Source organism: Patagioenas fasciata, chromosome 3, assembly GCF_037038585.1.
Source record: "Patagioenas fasciata isolate bPatFas1 chromosome 3, bPatFas1.hap1, whole genome shotgun sequence".
Taxonomy (NCBI): Eukaryota; Metazoa; Chordata; class Aves; order Columbiformes; family Columbidae; genus Patagioenas; species Patagioenas fasciata.
The window spans coordinates 79,482,226-79,505,122 of NC_092522.1; the positions used below are offsets into that span (position 1 = coordinate 79,482,226).

Sequence of the window (22,897 nt, forward strand, 5' to 3'; positions counted from 1 at the left end):
CAGATTATTTTAAGATTTATATCCAAATTTCATATCCAAATATAAACCCCTCAAGAAGTTTTTCTACTGCTTTAGTTTCTCGGTACCTTACACCTATTGTTCATCTGTAGTTAAGAACAATTAGATGTTTTTAACAAACTATGAGACAGTGTGGGCCTGTAGCAACAGAGTGTAGAAGGAGACTGTTGGCTGAGGTAATGAAATCTATAATTTGTGGCACAGTAGTTCTCTAACAGTGGGAGATATGTTATGAATTCAAGCTGCTTTCTCTTTCAGTTTGGTAAGTTGCCACGTCATTGTTTTCATAGGAGAATGCACATGACTTACCTTTGCCTTCAGGCTGAATAGGGAGGAGAAATGTGGTGAAAATAAGTTAATACAGGTCAAACTTCTGTAAGAAAAGTTTACTACTTGTTCCAAATCATGTCTCATTTATGTCTTTTAACTGAAAAATAATATGTTATCAATTTTAACAAAATCTAATTTTACCTTCACAGATAAATTTGAGCAGTTTTGGGCAATAAATCGAAAACTCATGGAGTACCCTCCAGAAGACAGCGGATTCCGATACATCCCATTTAGAATTTATCAGGTAGGAGATAATGAAATAAAACCAGTTTTACCAAACTCTTACACTGAAGTGCCATGTATCATAATCTGTTTTCTGAATTATATGTTTTCTTTTCCAACATTATGGTAAAACCTTGTGCGCTCATCTTTGCTGGACACTTGAGATGTGTCAATTGACAAAGACAAAACAGACTACATTTATTCTAATAAGTAGTTACCATTCATTATGTTGTGTGTAATACTTGAGAATGTGCTAAGGTTGGTATAGACTGTTTTTTTTTTTTTTTAAAAAAAAAAAGGTAATTCTGTCGTTAAAAAAACTCCTGCCAACTATGAAGACCGCTTTCGATGCAACATATCCTCTGGAAGGTCTAAGTCAAACATTTCACGAGCAACAGTTCTCCTTCAACCACTATGTCAGCTTCTTTTCTTGTTGGCATTATAAGGTGAAAGTAATGGCATAGGTCTTGCATCGAGTTCTTCCTTTGTCTTCTAATTATATACTTTACAATCCAAAACTGCCTTTGAATATTTTTTTCTGTTTTCATACACTAGTGCTCTATTTTTAGTTTATTTGGAATTAGTTTATTTGGAATTTATTTATTCCTTGGAATACTTACATTTTTTGACATCCCCCTAGTTTTTATAGCATTAAGGTCACAATGAAGTTTGGAATTAAATATAGTTAAAAGCTTATACAGAATTTGTTCTCTGTAAATAAAACAGTTCTGTGCTGTTTCATCTCTGAAACATATTCATCTATTTACATGTAAGTTTTGCACCTGTAACTATAAAAATACTGAGTAGTCTGATGCTGCTTTAGAATGGGTTTTAATGGTAATACAAACCTATAGAATCTTGCAATGGGATTGAAGTAACATTTAATTTTAGATATGAGACATTTACTGTCATAGTGAAGCCTTGGACTGAGAATGGAAGTCAGTTATTTTGTCAGAGATCATAGCAGATGGCAAGGTTTGTATAAGTATCAAAAAATACTTATCAGGAAAAGTAGTTCACTCACAGCATTTTGTTTGATTGGTAACTAAGTTGCTTGTTTGCTGATAGGTGGCTTTTTTAAGTCTTCGTAGAAATCATGTAAATGGGTTTGCAAAATGGAGGTTTTGTTGTCTGAATAAGGTACCACCCTTTAGGTCATGAGGAAAACTTTGTATAATATCACATGATTTCATGTTAGCAAAGGTCATTGTTGTTTTGTTTGTTATGTAATTCAGTAATACCTATCCCTTTACCCAGCAGTATTTGTTTTGATTCTCATTATATTTTCAATTGGAAACCTTTACTTGCTGTAGTTCAAACCCAAAATATCTAAGAATAGAAGACCAAACAAATAAAGATGATGCTGAGGCAGCCTTTGAGAGGGTTGGTGTATATTATTTTCAGCTCTTAATATTTGTCATTTTCAGTAATGTTCCTCTTTTCTAAAAAGTAAATGCAGGTGTTTCTGGCTTTTTTGTTTCATTTATTGGTTTGTGTACTGATTACTGCTCATCATAAAAGTCTATGTATTTAAAGGAATTTTCAGAAAGTGTTAGGAGGGGTGAGGTAATAATTTAATTCTGAGCAAAGAGTTAATTCCTGTAGCTTTATTGTATTTTTGCAGTGCTTAGTGACAGACTTGCATATACTGAAGTAACTGATTCAAAAGTATTAAGAGGCATTTAACACCACCCCAATTAGATTTAATTTCCATTAGTGCTGGTAGAAGTCAGCTTTGCATCCTAATTGGTTGCTTGCATATCACTGCATGAATACTTGAAAGCAAATTTAACCTGGGTTCATATTACAGTGAACATTTATTCCCCATGTGTTTTCACATAGTGTTTCTGTAGATACTTAAGGATATACAGGTGGGTGGCAGGAAATTATGAGGCATTGCCTTTGGTGGGGGAGAGTTCCTCCTCTCAGTCTTCATACCTTCCATTACCCCAAAATGTGTTAGATTATTATATCAACTAAGAAAAATTAATCTTAGCAACGATTAAATGTAACTGGGAAAAATTGCTACAGAAAAGCTGCACACAATAAAGCGATCTGGCGTGCTTTTCACTGAAGGCCGGATATTTTCAAAACTCAAAGCCTCTTTCAATGGTAAAGCTTGTCTATTAAAATACATTTCTAAAGAATAATATGAATCATACTTTGTGTGGTATCCAAATCTGATGGTGTGTGGGGGAGAAAGAGGTGGCAAAAATACAAATGTCATACTTGGGTAAGTCAGAACTAAACTAACCACAGGTAATTTTACAAGCCCTTGTCCAGCACCTCTTCTTTTAAGTGTAGCAGCTAAGATTGGACTAGAATCCTGGCATCTATTGTAGAAGATGAAGAAAAAGACTGAGTATCACTAAGGATCCACTCATTTGCAATTTTAAATGTTAGCTAAGAGATCCTGGAGATTCTGTTACCAGTGGTCATAGCCTAAACCGTGCCATATGGAACATGCACCAGATGAACTTTGACATAGGTGGAAACTTTTTCCTACCAGAGATAGTTTAAAAATAGTGATTATGTTTTTTGTGACACTTACTTGTGTCAAAAAAAAGGTGCCCCACTTCATCACTTCAGAGGTTTAAGCTGCTGTGTTTTCAGTTGACACTTACATGAAAACTTTTTTGCCTTTTTGTCTGATAGTACTGTTGAATAGAGTGCTGTTTTCACTTGTTCTATAATAGCAAGAGAGAAACAAATAGTAATGTTTTGAGTATATTATGCATTTAAGAGTGTTGCTTTTCTTGTACAGTATAGAGCTAGTTTGGTTTGATGACTTTTCCCCCATGTTTATAAGATCAGCTGGTTTTGCACATTCTGATTAAACAAACTACGTGGCTGATAGATGGCAGGAAGTTTTCCTCAGTCTTTGGCTCCAGATGCTACGATGGGGCACGTTAGTCAGGCACCAGGGAGGAGTCTCTACGTGCTGAGAGAGACCACCCTGTTGAAGTGCTCTCTGCTGTCTTAGCTGCAGATGGGAGTATCTGAGTCTCAGTTGTTCTGCACTTTACTTTGCACTCACCCCTGAGTTTTGGTGTCTTGCCCTTTCCCCATGTTGTGCTCACCCACTTGCTCTTGCTTGCGCTCGCCCTGTCAATCTTCCTCCTTTCCTCTGCAGTCTACCCTACAAACATAGAGGGTTTAAAGCTGTAAACTGCATTTTGTTCTTGAGAATAAAATTTTAGAAGTATGTGAAAGAAAATCATAGAACAGTTTGGGCTGGAAGGGACCTTTCAAGGTCATCTAGTCCAAGCCCCTGCAATGAGCAGGGATGTCTCCAACTAGATCAGGTTGCTCAGAACCCCATCCAGCCTGGCCTGGAATGTCTCCAGGGACGGGGCATCTGCTGCCTCTCTGGGCAACCTGGGCCAGTGTTTCACCACCCTTCATTGTAAAAAATTTCTTCCTCATGTCTGGCCTGAATCTCCACTCCTTTATTTTAAAACCATTACCCCTTGTCCTGTTGTGACATGCTGTGCTGAAAAGTCTGTCCCTAAAATGCATTAAAACTATTCATGACAAGTTCTGAGCTTTTCTAGAGTCTCACATGGCTCAAGGCAGGCTGGCTGTTGTGTGCTTGCCAGCCCAGGAAGAGCAATTTGTTTGTTTGCTTGTTCTTTTATTTGGGTACTGGGACATGCCATGATACTGGAATGAGCATTTCCTTTAGCCTCCATTTTTGAAAGATTTCAATTAGATTATTAATTTTACTACCTAATTACGAAGTAATCCTTAGCTTTGAACAGGTTTTTCCTATTGTAAGTCCCTGAAGATGTTGTAATTAAATCATACAGTTACAAATTGTTATGATGTTTTTCTGCCTTCGTAACATGAGTGAAATTCTCCATACTTAATAATCCATCAGTTAAATCCAGCACTTTGCTCTTTCTCTTGAAGTTGCAGTGCTGAGATGTTGAAATAGATTTAGATGTATACCATGACCTGTTCTCTAAAAATAGCAAGGTGGGAGGGGGAAATGAAATATTCTAAGATATTATTAATATCTGACTTAATAAATGAATCAGAAGCATGGCCCTTTTCCAAGCAATGGATGACTATTTATATTTCTACCTTAATTGGCAGAGCTCAGATAATCAGTTGCAAAACCCACTACAAGTGTGCAAATCAGCATCACAATTTGTCCTGTGTTATGACAACTGCTTAACTGATCAAAATAGATTGTTTGGAAAGACATTAGGCCCACCTCTGAAGTTTTCAAGTAATAATGAATCCATCCTTTTATGCCAGTAGGTTATTAAACTGTTGGTTTGGGTGAAAAGTCTCCATTGCATTTCAAAGCTGAATTTGTCTGACTTCAACTCCAGTTTCTAGATTTTGTTTTGCTTTATGCCAGTTTAAAGTCGTCTGACTTTCTAACCTCCAGGTTCACTTACTTTGTGATTTCAGCAGCTTCAGTTTCCTTTGGTGAGCTGAATCAATTGATCTCTTTAAGTTTCTTGTCATGAGGCTTGCTCACCACTCCTGAAGTTGTTTTATTTAGTCATCTTTTCAAATACCAGCTGATATTTTGATAATCCTCAAGATTGATATTAAAGTTAGGGAGATGCAGAGACCAGAAGTAGAAATCTATTTCTATAGGATTTTAGATCAAAAATTCTTCAAGCATTGGTGCGATAGGAGTAATGTTGGCTGCTACCTGAAATTGCAAATCTGAATTTTTTTTGTGGGAGAAGAAATGCGATGAGTTGTCAAGCAAAAGAACTAGAAAATGTAAGTGTTGTTGGCCTGAAGAGGGCAACACAACACAGCAAGTTTCAGGATCTTGTTGGCTAGTGCAAAATGCTCTTGGGTAGACCTGTGCCTGATACCTTATTTAACTTTTTTCTTATTTATTAAAAATGACATTTTCATAAAGGACCTGTGGAAAAGAGATCAATTTATTTCTTAAACTTCCTTTTACGAAGAGGAATTTTGGGTGGATAGGAAAATAATGTGAAATAATGGTTCATTTGTGTAACAGAGCTGTGCTCAGCTGAATTTCTGTGGTGAAAGAGACTCCATTTCATCTTCAATTGAGTACATAAGTGACTTATTCTAATAACTGATGGTTCAGCACTGAAGAAACATTAGCAAACTTTTAGCAGTTTTAAATTATTTCAAAATCAAAGCTCTATGAATAAGAAAGCTTAAAAGCTTTACTCGGTAAATATTCTTCCTTGTGCCTCATTACTGAAAAAAACTAACAAACAAAAAAGCCACACGAACAAACTAAACCACAACCCCCTCCAATTTTTATCAAGTATTGCATATGGACAGCATGATCCATAAGTTGCTATGAATACTTGTTTTCTAAACTTGATTTCTTAGTTCCATGCTGAAATAGCAATTTGACAAGTTGTCACCTTGAGTTGAAGGTCACTGTCACCACAGTTTAGGTTCCATAATTGCATAAGCTTTTCTGGTCTATATAAGTGCAAACTGAAACGGGCTATCTCAAACCAACGCTGTTAAAGATGGCTTTTTTGTGTATTTTTTTTTATTAAGAAATGTCTATACAGTTCTTTTAAAAGACTTAAGGAATCCACGTGCAAGATCAGTCTTGTGCCTTTAAGAATCTCAGTATAGGATGGGGGCTGTCAATCAGAGTTTAAAAGAAAAATTCTGAGATTATAAGATGTATTTGTTGTCAGAGATGTAATTAAGTTTACATAAATATACCCAAGTTACCTGTAAAACTGTAAATCTGCCGAGTTCAAAGCTATTGTAAAAGTTGCATAGTGCTCATGGAAGGAGGCACAGAAGAGATGGGGCTATAAAACCTTGATCTGGGTCTCTTCGCTGAGCTGTGGTTGAACTGTTACCAAGCTTAGTGGTTTTATGCTGGCTCAGGCTTGGCAATAGGATCTACAGTAATTCTTCAGAGTTTAACGTAGATGTAGCTTGTATACAAAAAATAAAGGAGTTTTGCTTGTATGAAAAAATAGTTTGTTGAGGTTCTAAATTACATTATAACTAGTTTAAAACAATTCAGGCATAGACTGGATTTTGCATATTGGGGAAAACTGGCAGTATTTTGTTTTAAATCCTTTCTTATCTTCTCAGATACTCTTAGATCTTAGAAGAATTCTAGGTGTAGCAAAAAACAGTAGCATCTCAATAGTTTATAACTGTTTACACAAAGGTAATTTATTTAGTGGGGGTTTTTTTGTTAGCAAAAGATAAGTCAGAATACATTATAAGTTATGATGATATAATCAACACTTTTGGTGGAAAAAAGAAATTGTCTGTTCCTAATTCGAAAATGCCTTCATCTTACCAAATGTTTTATGTACTGCCTAATCACTAAGTGATATTTTTAGCAAATTATTATTGTATAAAACTCTAATTTGTATTTTCTCTGAATTGTCTTATGATAATGAACTTGGATATAAGTAAGTTTATGTAAATGTTCATGCTACGAATTTGAATTTAAACCGTGAGGTTTGAATTCTTGTGGCTCTATTTCCCGAAGCTGTTTTATTAAGCTAATACTCCTGTATATGTATATATTGTCCTAAATTTGTTATGAAAGTTAATGTATGCATGCAATTAAAACAAAATAATTGCGCTTTTCACCTCAAACCTGAGTGTTAGTTCTTAAGAATATGAACATGTTGAGAGTGCTGGGATGAAGACAATGAATGGAGCAGTAATACAGTTGAATTACATTTCTGTTGGGTTACTGTTAGATCTCGTAATTTAAATGCAGCACTCTTTAGGATATTGCTACTTTTTTGATCATTAAACCTCTGGTCACTTCTCTGTTTCACTTGGTTTAGTCAACCCAAACTGATTTGCCACTTTTACTACATACTTTGTTATGTAGTCAGGCTCTTATTTTGTAGCAAGAGGGATTTTCGCTACCTGAAACTTGCAATCCAGAGCGGTATTCCTCTGAGATTGGCTCTTGTACTCTGATGGAATAGCACAAACCCCCACGGCTGGTGAACTACTTTGCACTGAGAAAAAGGGGGAAAAGCAGATTGGAATTTTTTCTTCAGAGGGATGAAGAATGTCATCTTTGAGGGCTATTTCTGTGGCTGTGCAGCATACGCAGTGCCTATTGCTTAGAAATTAAATTAAAGCAAAGTGTAGCCTATGAAGGTGATGATGCAAAAGTTAACTCTGTGTAGATGAGAGTCGCAGTAGTATCTGTTTTGGTTTGTCTGTATCAGTATGCCATTTTATTTTTCTGTTACAGTTTTTGAGTAAAATAGGTAAATAAAGCAGGTAAACTTTTGCCCAAAATTGAAAATTAAAAAAATACAGAAAGTGTCCAATTTTTTTTTAAAGTACGAAGACTTTATTTGCACTTTCTGGAAGACTGAAAGCAAATTGTACACAGGTAAGTGTGGAATGGAGCAAACCTAAGAGAAAGGGGGATATGACACCATATTCTAGGTGTCATATTTATTAATTGATAAACAAATTTCTGGAATTTTGCTACCCTAGACTATAGGAGTTTCTTCTAGTTAATCATTATTGTAGAAAACTAAGGAGCATTATTGGTTTTAATGCTTTTAAGTAGACTGAAAACATTGTATGAGGTGTTGTACTATTCATTGCTCTTAAGCAAACAATGTGATGTTTGCTTTTGTGGATGCAAAGCCATATATGAAGTTTCTTGCTTCATAGGTAGTCAGCACTCAATTGCTTACTTTTATGTGAAGCTTAGGTCTGCATAGGTGCCTAGGACACCGCAGCTATGAAAAGAACTATGAATTTGTTTTCACTGACTCTTCAGATACCTTGAGATTTTACCAATTACAAATACAAAACCTTTTCTGGGAAGGAAACTGAATATTTGAAGACCATGCTTATGTTGTGGCCTCAAGTTGTGCCAGGAAAGGTTCAGATAGGATATTAGGAAAAATTTCTTCACGGAAAGGGTTGTGAAGCAGTGGAAGAGGTTGCCCGGGGAATTGGGTACCACCATCCATCTTCCACCATCCCCGAAGGTGTTTAAAAGATGTACAGATGAGGTTTTTGGGGACATGCTTTAGTGCCAGAGTTAGGTTATGGTTGGACTTCATGATCTTAAGAGTCTCTTCCATCCAAAATGATTCTAGGATTCTATTTCTGGCCTTATGACTGTTGCCTGCTGTCAGTTCTGTGTGTTACCACTCTCAGGTGTTGACTTCCTTCTGCTTCTAGGATCTGTACAATTCACTTGAGGTTAAATAATATAAATTCAGTTGTTCAGAGAATATAGGGATACTTTCCCTACAAAAGCAAATTCAATGGATCATTTGAAAGAGCAGGCTACAACCAGAATGTGGTTCAGCCATGCTTGTTAGGCATTTTGACACAAAAGTGGTTGTGAGTGGTACTTCTGCAACTTTTGGTGTGGAACTTCTGGCAATATACACACTTGCTAAAAATGTTCCACAAGGTATAACAGGACATTTACTTTGGATGATTGTTCTAGGTTGTCCTAAAAACCTTTGATTTCTTGGTACATTCCACCTTCTGATTTCAGTGCCTAGAACTCTTATTTATTTTCCTTAGACCATTCCTATAAAACAGCTGGATCATTACCACCTTTCAAACCTTTGTTCCATTTTTTTCTTGCAACACAGACATTGGGTAGCTTTCACAGTATTACAGATTTACCATTTGCCTGTCAGAAATGTTGTATCACAGATGACACCCAGTAAAATGCCTATTTAGAGAAGCAGTTTGAGTTTTTTAGATTGTTATGAAGCAAAATTGCTGCCTGTAGGTAAGGAATTTTTTATTACAGCATGTAACCCTTTTTAGCTCTTTCTAACAAAGATCACTTAGTTGGATGTATCTGGTAGATATCTGCAGATGAAGAGTTTTTCATTTACTTGGTTATTGATAGGCTTCTGAGAGATCTGTATTTTTCTCTCCTTCCTCTTCTATGAGAGATCTTTCTCCACTGTCGGAATCTGTTGAATTGAGTATGTTCTTAGTGTCTTTATGTTACTACCGTATATTATTAAAGCTCCAAGCAAGTCTTTAAATCAAAAGGACTGGACTGTACAAGCTCTTCTAGATGGTCTTTCTTATATCACTGCTTATAAGAACAATACCGTATTTTAGACAGTCGTAAGTACTTAAGGTTTTTCCAAGTTAATATTCAATATGCTGTGTTGCCAGAGTCTCGTCCATAACTGCATGCATCCTAAACTGAAGCTTTGCTGCATATTTTTGCTCTATTGTGGGCTTTGTCTTTTGATATTGACTGAGGAGAGTCCTTTAGGAGAATTCTGTATCTGTCTGGCAAAATGCCTGAAGCACTGGTCACCTCAAAACAGCTTATTTAAACCACATATTCAGTTAAGAATTGTGTCCAATTTGGTCAGGATACAAGCAGGTATTGATTAGTGCTGAGTCTCCTTCAACTCTGGCAATGTTAGTAGCCATCTTGCAGACTTAGGGAGATTCTTCACATATTTGTTAATTTTCCTCATGTGACAGAAACCAAAATAACATGCCTTTGGTGGTGCTTGAACCTTCATTTAATGAGGGACTTGAGAACCATTCTCCAAGGGATCATGTTCTGCAAGGAATACTGCTTGGAGTCACAGCTTAATGAGCATTTTAAGGCTATTCTTTAATACACCTTGAAGAACTGATGTGAATTCTCAACCCATCATCTGTCCAACTGTTTTCTCACAGAAACCTTGAAGAAATATGAAATTCTTGGTTGAGAACTGAGGGAAGGGTGAACTCGGTCATTCCATGGCTGATTAGACAGCCTGCAGAAGAAAGATTTTGAAGAAGAGTTACTGTTAAATGATTCGTACTTTCTAACAGCAGTGGAATTTATCAACCAGTTGCAGACTTGCTCAGAAACAGCAGTATGAAAGTACCCTACTTTTAAAGGGATGTGGTTATGTCATGGCCTTTCTTAATTTAAAGGGTCTGCAGCTACTGTTACACACAGTAGACTGAAGTGTACGCAGTGGGACTGAGGTGCTACAACAAGAACTTTTTATAAAACAGTGAAATCCACTTCAGATGAAAGGGAGTACAATCTCTGAACATCTCATAAAGGTGAAGATTCTCTTAGATAACCTTTGAATTCAAAGAATACAGGCAGTTCAGCAGTGGGACCTGTAACAAGGGCTGCTTTAGAAGGAGTGTTGCCAGCAGGTGGAGGCAGGTGATCCTTCCCCTCTGCTCAGCACTGGAGTGCTGGGTCCAGTTCTGGGCTCCCCAGTACAAGAGAGACATGGAGCAATTGGTGAGAGTCCAGTGAAGGGCCACTAGGATAATTAAGGGACTGGTGCATCTGATCTGAGGCAAAAAAAACCTGTGAGGGACCTGGAACTGTTCAACCTAGAGAATAAAAGGCTCAGGCAGGAATCTCATCAATGTGTGTAAGTATCGGAAGTGAGAGCACATAGAAGAAGAAACCAGGCACTTCCCAGTGGTGCCCAGTAACAGGACCAGAGGTAATGGGCACAAAGTGAAACACAGGAGGGTCCATCTGGAAGTTGGGAAGTACTTTTTTACTAAGAGGGTCATCAAGCCCTGTCACAGGTTGTCCAGAGAGGTTGCACAGTCCTCATCTTGGGGATAGTCACATGCTACTTGAACATGAGTATCTGTGTATAGGCAGCCCTGCGCAAACATGGGATTTGAACCAGGTGTCCTCCAGATGTTTCTTCTAGCCTCAGCCATTCTAGCATTTTGTGATTCAGAATCAACATGCTAGCATGCCGAAAAGCCATTTGGAAAACCCAAAAGATGTTCTGTCAAGCCACAGAAGCTTAAGTTGTTCCTTAGGAACCATTGTTCTTGTTAATTCTATGACAGGCTCCTGCTTGATACTGCGAAGCTAAAATCTAGCATTCCTAAAAGGATCTGAGAGAAGTCGGTGCCTTTTTTCTCCTTTATGCCCTTACACAGTGTGATGTGAATATTTTTAACGTGGGTACAAAATCCATGTGGGCAGCATGATGCATCTTTAGAAACAGTTTCAGAAACTGAAGCAGTGTCTTCTATTCTGAAGTGTTACAATTAAGCCAAACCATTACATTTTTAATCACTTGAATTTGGCAAAGGATGTGTTCTAACTAGGCATATCTTCTTCAGATGAGTAGAATGTGTGCTAGGACTTTAACTTTGAGATGTTTTTCATGGTTGTAATAACTCATTTTTTTGCTATTACATAAAGCTTTTTCTAAAAGATTGTAAGGAAGCATGTTGCTGGTTTATGGAAAAGGGTGGTATTTTAAAAGCTTCTAAAAGGTTTAAAAGGTTCTTTAATCTTTTTAAAGATGAGCAAGCAATGGCCCTCAACAACATGTGTGGGAGAATTAACTGAAATAGCTGCCGTATTTCTTTGTAGGTGTCTAATAATGATAAATTATTGTTAATTGTGGAGGAAGTTAGGATAGAACTGCAGTTGCTTCATACAGTGTGCTCTGCTCAATGACAGGCTTCAAGGAAGACAGGAGTTTGTTGCCCAGGCATGATTAGGAGAATAGTCCTTAACCATGACCAAAAATTGTTCAATATTATTGTCTAGACAATAGAATAAGCCCTATTACATGAAGTTTTAACCTTATTCCAGATGTGTTTACAATTCTAGCTGTGGCTTTAATTTGACAACAGTCTCGACTAAGATACTAGTTAAATCTGGCATTAAGTATTATTGCATTAATTCTTGACATAACATTCACCACATAACAGACCATAACAAGGTAAAGCTTCCATCAAGAGAACCCATCACATAGTTGCTCTTACTTTTAAAACGGTGATCATTAATGTTCAAAAACTACAGGATTTCCAGCTTGTGAAATACTGTTAAGAGTGTTTTCAAGAATAACAAAGTTTTTGCTTTACCAGGTATGTGTACAGGTTATAATTCTGACCGCAAGTTTGTATTTTCCTGATCATGTAAAGTATGCAAGTGTAAGAAAATCAGTTTGAGTTAATTTGGATACACACTTCTATAAGAGAAAAATGACCCACTGAGTAAGATTGTGTGTCCTTCATGTTATGCAATATTTTTTTAACAGTGTGTTATTTTCATATTTTGTCCCTCCATGTTATTTCAAATCTTAGGAGTAACAAGTTTTAAAGATGTATCCAAATACACATTTGTCATGACCATGTTAAAGCGCATGTACACACATTCATAGAATTATCTTCAGCTTCAATCTAGAGACATACTTCTGCACTACTAATATATGTGACTGATATTAGTGTGAAATAAATGTATAAGGCATAGCCTCTCTGTTTCATCATTTGGTTGTTGTTGTTGCATGACTCTTAAAAATATTAGGAAGTATAAAGTTCCTGTTTATCACCATAAAGACTTTTAACTTTGAGGAAACCAGAGCTTCTTTCTCACCACAGAGCTATAGAAATTCTAACACAAACTCAAGAAAAAGTGGAAGGATGCATTTTTTTTCTATAGGTTATAATCAGGTATATATTGTAGTTTTTACAGCCACTGAAAATATGTAGTTTACTAGAGCAATTTAAAATGTATTATGGGAAAAACAAGCCATTTGATATATTTTGTATCTTGACTTGCCAGGTAGTTCTGCAACCCACATCACATTCTATCAGTGAGTCAATTTTTCTGGTAATTCTAGACAGGTGTGTTGAGCATGGTTATGCTCCTTTTCGACTTAGTTTTTAGTTATATATTGAACATATAAAACCATTACTTGCTTCTTTTATTAAAAAAAAAAAAATCATTAGTTCTGTTTTGTAATGTGACATACCTTATTCTCTGAACAGTGTTGTGACATTGCAGGAAACAGTTCAAAATTTTGAGTGCTAACAACAGCACACAAAATCATAACTGGAGCATCTGTTATGCAGAGTTTAAAGAGACTAAAGAAATACTAGAAAATAGGCTTTTAACTTTCTAGGACTGGAACAACATTCCAAACAACTTGGAGAATAAGTGAAATAGAAAAATCATCAAACGTATACAATAAAGTGATGGGGTGTCTGGGAGGTTTGTGCGCGGGTATACTATACTACAATTCCATAGTGAAAACAAAGTTACCTTTTTGTTGTGTTTTGGCACTTAAATAATGGATTTCAAGTTATGCTGTAACTTGAATCTCTATTCTTAGAGTATACAAGTGTATTTTTTCTTAGCACGTTTTGAAAATATTGTTTCAAGGTTATCCTGACAGAAGCACAAAGTGATCGCTTATAAAATAGTCAATAAAGAGAATATAATAATGTGTTAAAATATTTTTGAAGCAAAATATAGAGACTCCAGCTGACACACAAATCATTCAGAACTTATTTATTTAGAGGCATAACCTGGAAGATGTGTGGGGAAATAGTAGCAGTTGTGAATAGGGATTTTTTTAAGTTTAAAAACACGAGTTAAAAATAAGATCGGACCATAGGAGAACAGATCAATCTAATAACTAATGCAGTGTCTCCTGAGTTGTTTTTGTAATTTGAGATTAAAAATGAAAGTGAAAGGGAGAATTTGAAGTTTAACATAGCAAGTTTATGCCTAGACTAGTATTTCCTTCGCTGCATGCTTGACTGTCTCTTTTTGTACGCTTTTACTAATTAAATAATGAAATAGAAATCACAAGAATCATTTAATCAGTATTGATGTTTCTAGCTACGTGATCATCTTTGCTCTGTTGTAGAGTTAATTAGGATGTGAGTATCACAGGAGATTCTTCTGTGTTCCTATCATAAGCTTATGATGGCTTGATAGCTGGAACATAAATAAGTAATTCAAAGTATTAAATGGGTTGTATGAGCAAGAAATATTCAGGAAAATGCAGAAGACGACTGCTATAGATATTGGCCAGCTACTTACACAGAAATCTTTTGCAGCATTTAATTTAACTTATAAAATTGATTTTATCTGCTGGAGTTACGTTGACCATTGCAAAAGCAAATGGTTGGGTTTTAGTTTTGCTTTTGTTAAGAAAGAGCATGATTGGAGATAAGAAACTTAGAATAGCAGCACTGAATGGTGGGGGAAGAATCAGAAGTCTGTGTGTGTAAAATTTTGCTTATAAAGCATTTTATTAAGTGCTATGATCACCGACTTGTGCAGCCTGCAGGCATCCCAGTAATGCAGCATAATGAACATGAGTTGGATGAAACATGCTCCTAGATTTCTTCACTGTCTAATTACCTGTTTGTTTTCTAGATGATGACAGTCAGTATTTGCTCTGCTATTCAAATGTTCTTCTCCTACATCACTGATGTTATTTGTTGCATAGGCTGCCTTACTGACTTGTTTTGGCCATCTAATGTTAGCTTTTTACATATGTAAAAGCTCTCTGTGGTATTTTTTATTCATTGGTGATTTTGTTTTGAAGCCAGTCAAATGTTTCTATTGGCCTTATTCTGCAGGTATCAGGATATATGAAATGAGCTTAAGAGCCAAGTAGCCCATCTTAATATGTGACTGGTTTCTCAGTGGAAGTCAAAATAAGCAGCAGTTGAAGCAACTGCAGATAACATGATTAAAATCATAAAACTTGGGACAAGAGGTAAGGCAAGTTCCGGACAGTCAGCCTTAGGCTAGGTCCTCCAGACTTGCTTTTTATACACACCTGGAAATGCTTCTTTCCCATTCTGACACAAATTCTTACCTGTGCTTGTTGATTTTTACTCTTAACTGCCACTTCCATTTAATCTTTTGGTCTGATAACCTGTCTGTCTGGTTTCCAGTGAGTGGAGTCTTTTGAATTAAAAAAAAAAAAATAAATTGCTCGTGCCTTGTTCACAATGAAATACTTGATGATTGTAGTCTAGTATTAAGCAAAAAGAAACCAAAGATACACACACAGAAATATCAGCCAAAAAACTGCATTTCAGCACCAGTGTAAGAGCAGGATTTCAGATGGGGCTTTGCAGTTTCTTGCTTTCAGACAGATGTGGTATTGTGATGGTTCCGGGACTACAGCAATTCGTCATCTTTTCAATTAGTCACTTTTTCATTGTGCATTGAGATTTTTAATTGAAAACATTTTTACAAAGCAGAAGACATCTTAGAAAACGTATGGAAAATGTACTTTTGAGCAAATGTTTAATAAAATGTATATGATTTTATTTTCAAGGAATCGTTAATTTTCCTGTACTTTCCTTTTTATATAAAATAATTCAGATCATTATGCACACTCTTATTATTACTTTTAGAGATTCTTGGTTGAGTTTAAGTCAGTTTAAACAAAATTATAAATCTAGATCATGAGAGTTTATTGTAGTGTAACGTGGTTCATTACAAAACAGCACAGACCACAAATCTGACAAGTTTCTGAAAATATAAGGGACTATGTAGGGAAGTCTCAAATTTTATGGGTTTAGGCTGTCACCTTATGCACATGTAGGAATTGTAAAAAATTGTTTTTTACTTCATGGGTTCAATGTATAGGGTAACTTTTATTTGTTTGAATACTGTTGGAGGAGCAGCAAAGTGTTCAGGCAGAAAATCCAAGTCCCTTAGTCTAGATGGAAATACTGGTAACTCTGTGATTTCCACCCCACCCCCCAACCGCCCCAGGTTAAAACCCAGCAGTTCACAAGTTGTTTTTCATTTTGGGATGCATCCTGTATAAAATATCTGACTAATTAGATTGTGGATTTCATGCAGTGTTTGATGTTCTGTTGATGCTGAAAAGGAGCAGGCAAGCTGACTACCCTTTTTTTGGCAGGATGATAGGGAAAAAAGGAGTTATAATTGCTGCCATAGTATGTAGCTATATAGCTTCTCTCCAATCCTGTGAGACTTTATGCTGCCTTGAAGAGCCTCTTGAAACTTTTCCTCACCTATAATTCTTCTCAGTGCCAATGTACCTGAATAGGTAATTTTAATATATTTTTTTCTCACTGTAGTGTGTTTTTTGTTTTCCCACTGTCACTTTCCTGTCACTGTTATTGTTTAAACTTCCTTTGAAAAGAGTGAAGTCTTCACTTGTTCTGCAAAGCAGAAGTTTTCTGGTGCTATGTAGTAGTACAGAAGAATGAGAAATTTCAGTTGCAGTAAATAAGTCGAACTTTCTAGAAAATATATTAAATTAGTTGAATTTTTGCTTTGATGAAAATTTGATTTTTGATACTAAACTGTAGACATGATCAGTGGAAACAGACTGCAAATTTTGGGTCAGGTGATGGTCTTAATATGCTCATATACTTGAAGGCTTTTCCTTTGCAGTTGCAGATCCGTCCTCAGCTGTTACTGATTGTCTCTCACCTGTTGTATCCTGCAAATGCATCCAGCATCTTTTGAGCAGCTCGCAGCTGTAATACATCTGGGCTAGACTGCAAAATAAAATAATTTTAAAGGCACTATGTTCTGCTCAAGCTAAACTTAGTAGGAAAAAAAGGATGGATACTGTACAAGTACGTGCTTTAGACCTGATATAGATTATTAAAATCATTGTCAGTTAACAGTTACGCAGTGAGGTCTTTGTGGGTTAGATTACAGATAGTACTGTTTTGCATGATTGATTAAGCAAATATTGTACAAAACAACATTATGCAAGTAATTACTCATGTTGGCTATTCCTTCATATGTTAGAGAGTAGAAAGCTGTAGTCAAGTTTGGCTTATATTACTAGCTACCACACTTCAAAAGGGGTGATGATAAGATTTTTCTAAAGTGATTTATGCTTCTGTATGACTAAGATACTTTGAAAAGTTAGGCTATAAACATTCTAGATTGTAGAGTGGGACTTTCCTTTTGACTCTTTTAATGTATATAGTGTCTGCTGCATGGGAGGGAAGAAGTATAAGCATGTTGGGTTAATACTCTGCCTGTAGGAATGTATTTGTGAACCACAATCTTTGTATAAACAATGTGCAGTTACTTTTATTGTTTTAACATTGATGCAGACCAGTGATTTTTATTTACATTACCACATCTGTATTCCTCAACACTTATAAAATTGAATTCATTTTCTCTGATGTTTCATGGTAGCAGCTGAGGATGCTGCTTTGTAGCAACTATGTGGGAGATTTTAGAAAATACATCTTTGGCTTTTTCCTCTTCACATTAAATTATGATAACTAGGAAAAGATTGGATTGTAATTTATGAGTAATGAGAAACTGCAGTATGCACTTGGACATTCGTATCTTAAAAGTCTAATGTTGATGACCACCTTTGCCTGCATCATTCTTCTGGTGTTTATTTCCTCTTCTGCCGCTTCATATGGTAAGCACTTGGGAGCTGTGATTAGACTTATGAATCATTTATTATTTTTTAAAAAATAAACTCGATAGAAAACTCTTTTGGCTATAACAATGTTTTAGGGTTTTTGTCTTCTCCAGTGGATCTGTCTGAGGGGGATCCTGCTGGCTGTGTGCTTCCCATCATTTTTCAAATGTTCAGACATTTCATTAGCACTGTTTGTATCCAAATTCTGCTACCCTGAGGACACAGAGAATTGACTACAGCAGCTAGTCAGCTCCTTCTGATCAGTCTTCATAAGAAAAACTGGGAAAAAGACTATTTTTCTAGTTTCGGAGACTGTTGGCAAGAAGTAGCAAGTGTCCGCGTCAACAGTCCTGCCCTGCCCTGGAGTCACTCTGAGGTAATGTACTTCTCTTAGGAAAAGACTCCTTACCCTGCTATTTCGGAGAGCCAAAGGACAATTAACTTGTCATAGTTAATCTGCTGCTTGTGGCTTTTAATGTATGTAGGTGACAGCAACCACATTGTAACTTCCTTTCAAAATTGATTTTTAACTCTCAAACTTTTTACTGCACTTGGTGTTTGTTTTTTTTCCCCAAAAACCTCTACCAGGAAAAAAAAAAAATTCTTGATGTTGAGTTGTGTTGGTTTGTTTCTGGTTTTTAATTACCATAGTAGGACAGGAACCACTCTCTGAGCAGTAGGCGACTACACTTGGAAGGGGCAATAGCTTGCATTGCTTTTTCCAATTAAGATAGGATGTGATGAAAGCGTAATTTACTGGAGCCCAGTCACCCGTAATGCAGGCCACACCAGCTGCTTTCTGGTGGTAGCTGCTAACAGAAATTTGTCAGCAACAATTCAGAGCTGGATTAAAATTTGAGAGCTGGTTGAATATGAGGGTTTTAACTTCTGCTTTCTGGCCCAGGCACTCAGTTCGGGAGATCAGGTTGTCAGGAAAAAAACCTTTTTCTGTCGTTTCAGTATCAGATGCTTGCTGACCCCGAGGTTGCTTATACGGATACTCAAAGAAGGGGATTACCTTAATGTAACCACAGTTCTTCAATGAGCACATCTACAGATCCTATAAGCTACTTGCTTCTTCTGCAGCATTGGGAGTTCTATTGCCTACATTGCGGACAGTCCTTGGCAGCATTTACTGCCACTTTATATGCTTTTTTTCATCTCCAAAAGAAATTATGATGATGTGTACACAAGGTCTAACAGGACCTATGGTTGAAAGAATTCTGCAGCAGAAGTGGGTCAAATAGGTTCTTGACATCTAATTCCTTAAGCAGGCAGAAGACTCTGGGTTACCTGTCAAAGCACACCACTTTTTTTTAATCAGGCTCTTTCTTGCAGCTGAATTTTCTAATTTTCCAACATAAAATCTACTGGAAAAAAATTCGCCTGGCTTGAGCTGTAAGGGTACTTGTTTGGCATTAGGAGTGCTTAATGTGTTTCTAAAAGGAGGAAGATAGACTACTGCAGAAAGTATTGCATATTTGTTACAGTATTGCTTTGACTTGGCAAAACATATAGGCGCATGTTGAGTTCTTACGTTTGTGCTCGCTGCTTGTTTTACTTAATTTAAGAATATATTGAAATGTTTTCCTCAAGCAGACTCATTCCCCTAACAGGTTTTGGGTTTTTGTTTTTTGTGTTTTTCAAATTAAAAAAACCCAACACTTTTATATCCGTGACACAAAAACAAAACTACCATGGAAATGCCGGACATTTCTTCTGCTGCAAGCTCTTGTTCTGTCCTATCTTCTGCCTGTATCAAGTAGTAATACTACATATTTGCATGGTCCTTAAACTTTTGTTTTTGCTAATTTTGTTATTAAAACAGGCAACCACAGAGAGACCTTTTATACAGAAGCTATTTCGACCAATTGCTTCAGGAGGACAGTTGCATACTTTGGGAGATCTGCTAAAAGATGTGTGTCCTAGTGCAATCACCCCTGAAGGTACTGTAGAAATAACTTCTGTCCAATAAGATAACTTTTTCTGTTGATTTATTGTTTGTTTGTTTTTTAATATGGGGATTTTGGAGGCAGAGCTATATCTCTGTAACAGAGGTTCAGATTTCACTCCTTCCTGCCCCTTTTGGGTGCCTGTTGTACATCACCTGCAGCATTTGGAGAGGGTAAGATTGGGTCCTCGGGCACTACTGAAAAAGTAATCTCTGAAAGTTTTATTTTAGAATTTTTGTACTCCTTTGCCACCATGCTGTTCTTAATAAAAACATATGTTATTTTCTACATTTAAAAAAATATTCTTAAAGTCCAAAGAAGTTTTATTTTAAGTTACCTGTAATTTTATATTACATAAACTTTTCATATGTAAAACTCCAAAATTGATAGAAATTGAATATGTTTTCAGAACACTTTTTTCCCTGTTGAAGCCCAACCTTTTAAAAATATACCAGGAAAGGAAGAGATTATTGTTCTAAATATGTGATAGTTTATGCATGGTTATTAAGTAGTATTGTGTGACAAGAGACCAACTAGTTCGTGTAGCATTAGACTATTTCATACAATAGTGTTTGTTTGTCAGCGCTTATTCAGAAAACTAAGTATTTCTGGATGTTATTTTAGCCTCAGTGGTGAGAACTATTGGAACTTGGATATACTTTTTAGGTGGGATAAATATAACTGCTACATACTCTGCAAATTAAGATCAAAATTATTTAATGTGAAATGTTTTTCATCTTGTTCTTGTTGTCTTACCAGTATATGTAAATGGATAACTTTTTTTCTCCAGTCAATAAATCACATTTTGTTTTGCAAAATGTCTGATATTCTAGAGAAGGTGCTGGCACAGAGTTTACTGGTGTAGTGTCAGCACCTTTTGACAGTAAAACACTACATTTGAAATCAGTGTGAAAATCTTTAAGATGTTGTTGTACATAGTTGTGTAATTCAGAAGCAAATAGTTGTCATGGATATTTTTAAGTATGGTGATCTTGGAAATAAATTGAAATCTCAAACATTTTAACCTCTGTTTAATACTTGTTAACGCATGGAACCAATATCTAAAAAATAACAAAATGTAAGAAAAATATGGAATGTTGCTAGCCATGTGTCCATTTTTTCCTAAAGTTACTATACATTTTAGAGCATAATTTTAAGTAATGCTTTCACATAACTGTCCAAAAGATAAGGCAAGATACAAATAGATATTTGAATGTTAGCACAAGCAAATTTAATTATCTTGAGTGTGAGGAGCCTACAGATGCTAGTGAAAAGGAGCAAAGTGAATCATTTTTACTTGGGAGGCAGTCAAGAGCACAAATTAAATGAAGGAAACTCAAAAATACTGTTTACTCAATGGAGATAAAAAATTATTATTTGGAAGAAACCAAAATAGGTACTATCCTTACATTTAGGAGGAGTGATTTGAAGTTTCACAGAAGGGTTTCCTTGTGTTGGAATATACTTGTCCCTGTACAAATCTGCTTAAATTTGGCCTAGTTTTAATCCTTAAGATTCTACTGAGCAACCTGCAAACTTAGTTTCATAAATTTGATAAATTTGATTGCTCACATGGGTGTGAACTGTCTAGGATTCAGCAGAATTTCTTCTGTAATGCAGCTTTGTATTGTTGTGTTGTTCGGTTGTTCCTCTTCTATTCAGAGTGTTCTCCCCTTCTGCTGGTAGGTAACAGAAGGAAAGCTGTCTGACATAAATGCAGAAAATAACATCATTTCTTGACGAGGTTTGGGAGTAGATTGATACATAGAGCCAGTGCAGGGGGATGCAAAATGGCCAAACAAGTAATGTGGAATAAAGTGGCAGATCTGAGAGTCATGAAATGGCATGGGAAGAGTGACTGTAAACAATGAGGCAGGATGAAAGAGATTGCAGCAAAAGCCAAAAACTGACATAATAAATGTGAACACCTGAACAGAGTAAGTGGGATGGAAGATTATAAAAGGATGAAAGAGAAAAAGAAGCATATTGCATGTGGATCATACACTGAGATTGTCCAAGGCGTCCATGGAAGAGCGGGAGTGCAAGTCCTGCTGGTGAAGTATTTTGATGGTCTGGAGACTTATTTGGAGAAACACATCCCTGGAGGTGTTTAAAAGACATGTAGAAGAGGTTCTGAGGGACATGGTTTAGAGGTGGACTTGACAATGTTAGGTTACCAGTTGGGCTTAATGATCTTAAAGGTTTTTTCCAACCCGAATGATTACATGATTCTATTACCTATTGAATTTTTCTGAACCAAGGAGAAAATAGTAGTATATAATCAAAGACATGCTTAAAGACATAATAGACATTGATGAAGTAAGTTGTTTTCAACCTTTTTAACTCTTGTTTTCGAAAAGTAATTTAGATATTTTTCCAAGATGGTTTTTTAACCCCCCCTTTAGTGAATTAAGGTACCGGTGACATTAGCTGCATACTTTTCTCAGTGCAACACAATCAATATGAGCTTCTCTCTCTTTCTTTCTCCATCTGCTGAACTTTTTTCTTTTCCCTTTTTCCTCTATGGTTTTCTCTTTTCCAATGACTTTTCATTCAACTGGAAGCATCATGGTAATTGTGATGATTGCTTGTCTGTGGTGACATCCGTAACCGAGCTTTGTGCCGTGGGAACACAGCAAATATATGATTTTCAGACCCAGCATTTGTAGCCATCGATGTGAGCTGTTCCTGCTGCCAGATACTGAGAGACCACCACAAGGAGAGGGAGGGAAGGGTTTCAAGAACCACCCACAGTGTCTATATGCCTTTGCTTTAGGAAACATGGATATAATTAAGTCTCTCTTTTAACTGTGCTGAGAAAAAAATATTTCAATGAAAAATGTATTTATATGTATGTGGATTGAATATGTATGTTGATTAGTAGCTGTTGAAAACAGAATGTAAAGAACGTTGTCAGAAGTAGAACAGGTTGAATAGTGTCATTAAACTGATAGTGAAAACAGTCTTTGCAAAAATACGGTGTCCATATTACTTTGAACTGTTATGGACTGTGGGTAGCTGTTTAGATACTGTGTTTTATTTAAATTAGCTTATGAAACTATTTATTCAGGGCTTTTATTGTTTGAAGTGCTCTAAAAAATAAAGAACTGAGAAGACAGTGTAGTTCTTAAAACTTGAGGCAATTACATTAATTATCTTGACTGTAAAGGATACCCTGTTCCTCTAGAACAACAAGGAGAGTGACTACCTTTGTTAGTAGCA

General features: G+C 36.1%; 1 protein-coding gene across 4 annotated transcripts in view; it reads left to right on the top strand.

Annotated features, from left to right (window-relative positions):
• The window catches only part of ATG5 (autophagy related 5), a 78,406-nt gene that overhangs the window by 34,201 nt on the left and 21,308 nt on the right, over positions 1 to 22,897 (top strand). For all 4 annotated transcript variants that reach the window (XM_065835114.2, XM_071806677.1, XM_071806678.1 and 1 more), the window contains 2 exons: positions 498 to 592; positions 19,552 to 19,669. In XM_065835114.2, the coding sequence (XP_065691186.1) occupies positions 498 to 592; positions 19,552 to 19,669 (213 nt within the window). The remainder of the gene's footprint in view (positions 1 to 497; positions 593 to 19,551; positions 19,670 to 22,897) is intronic.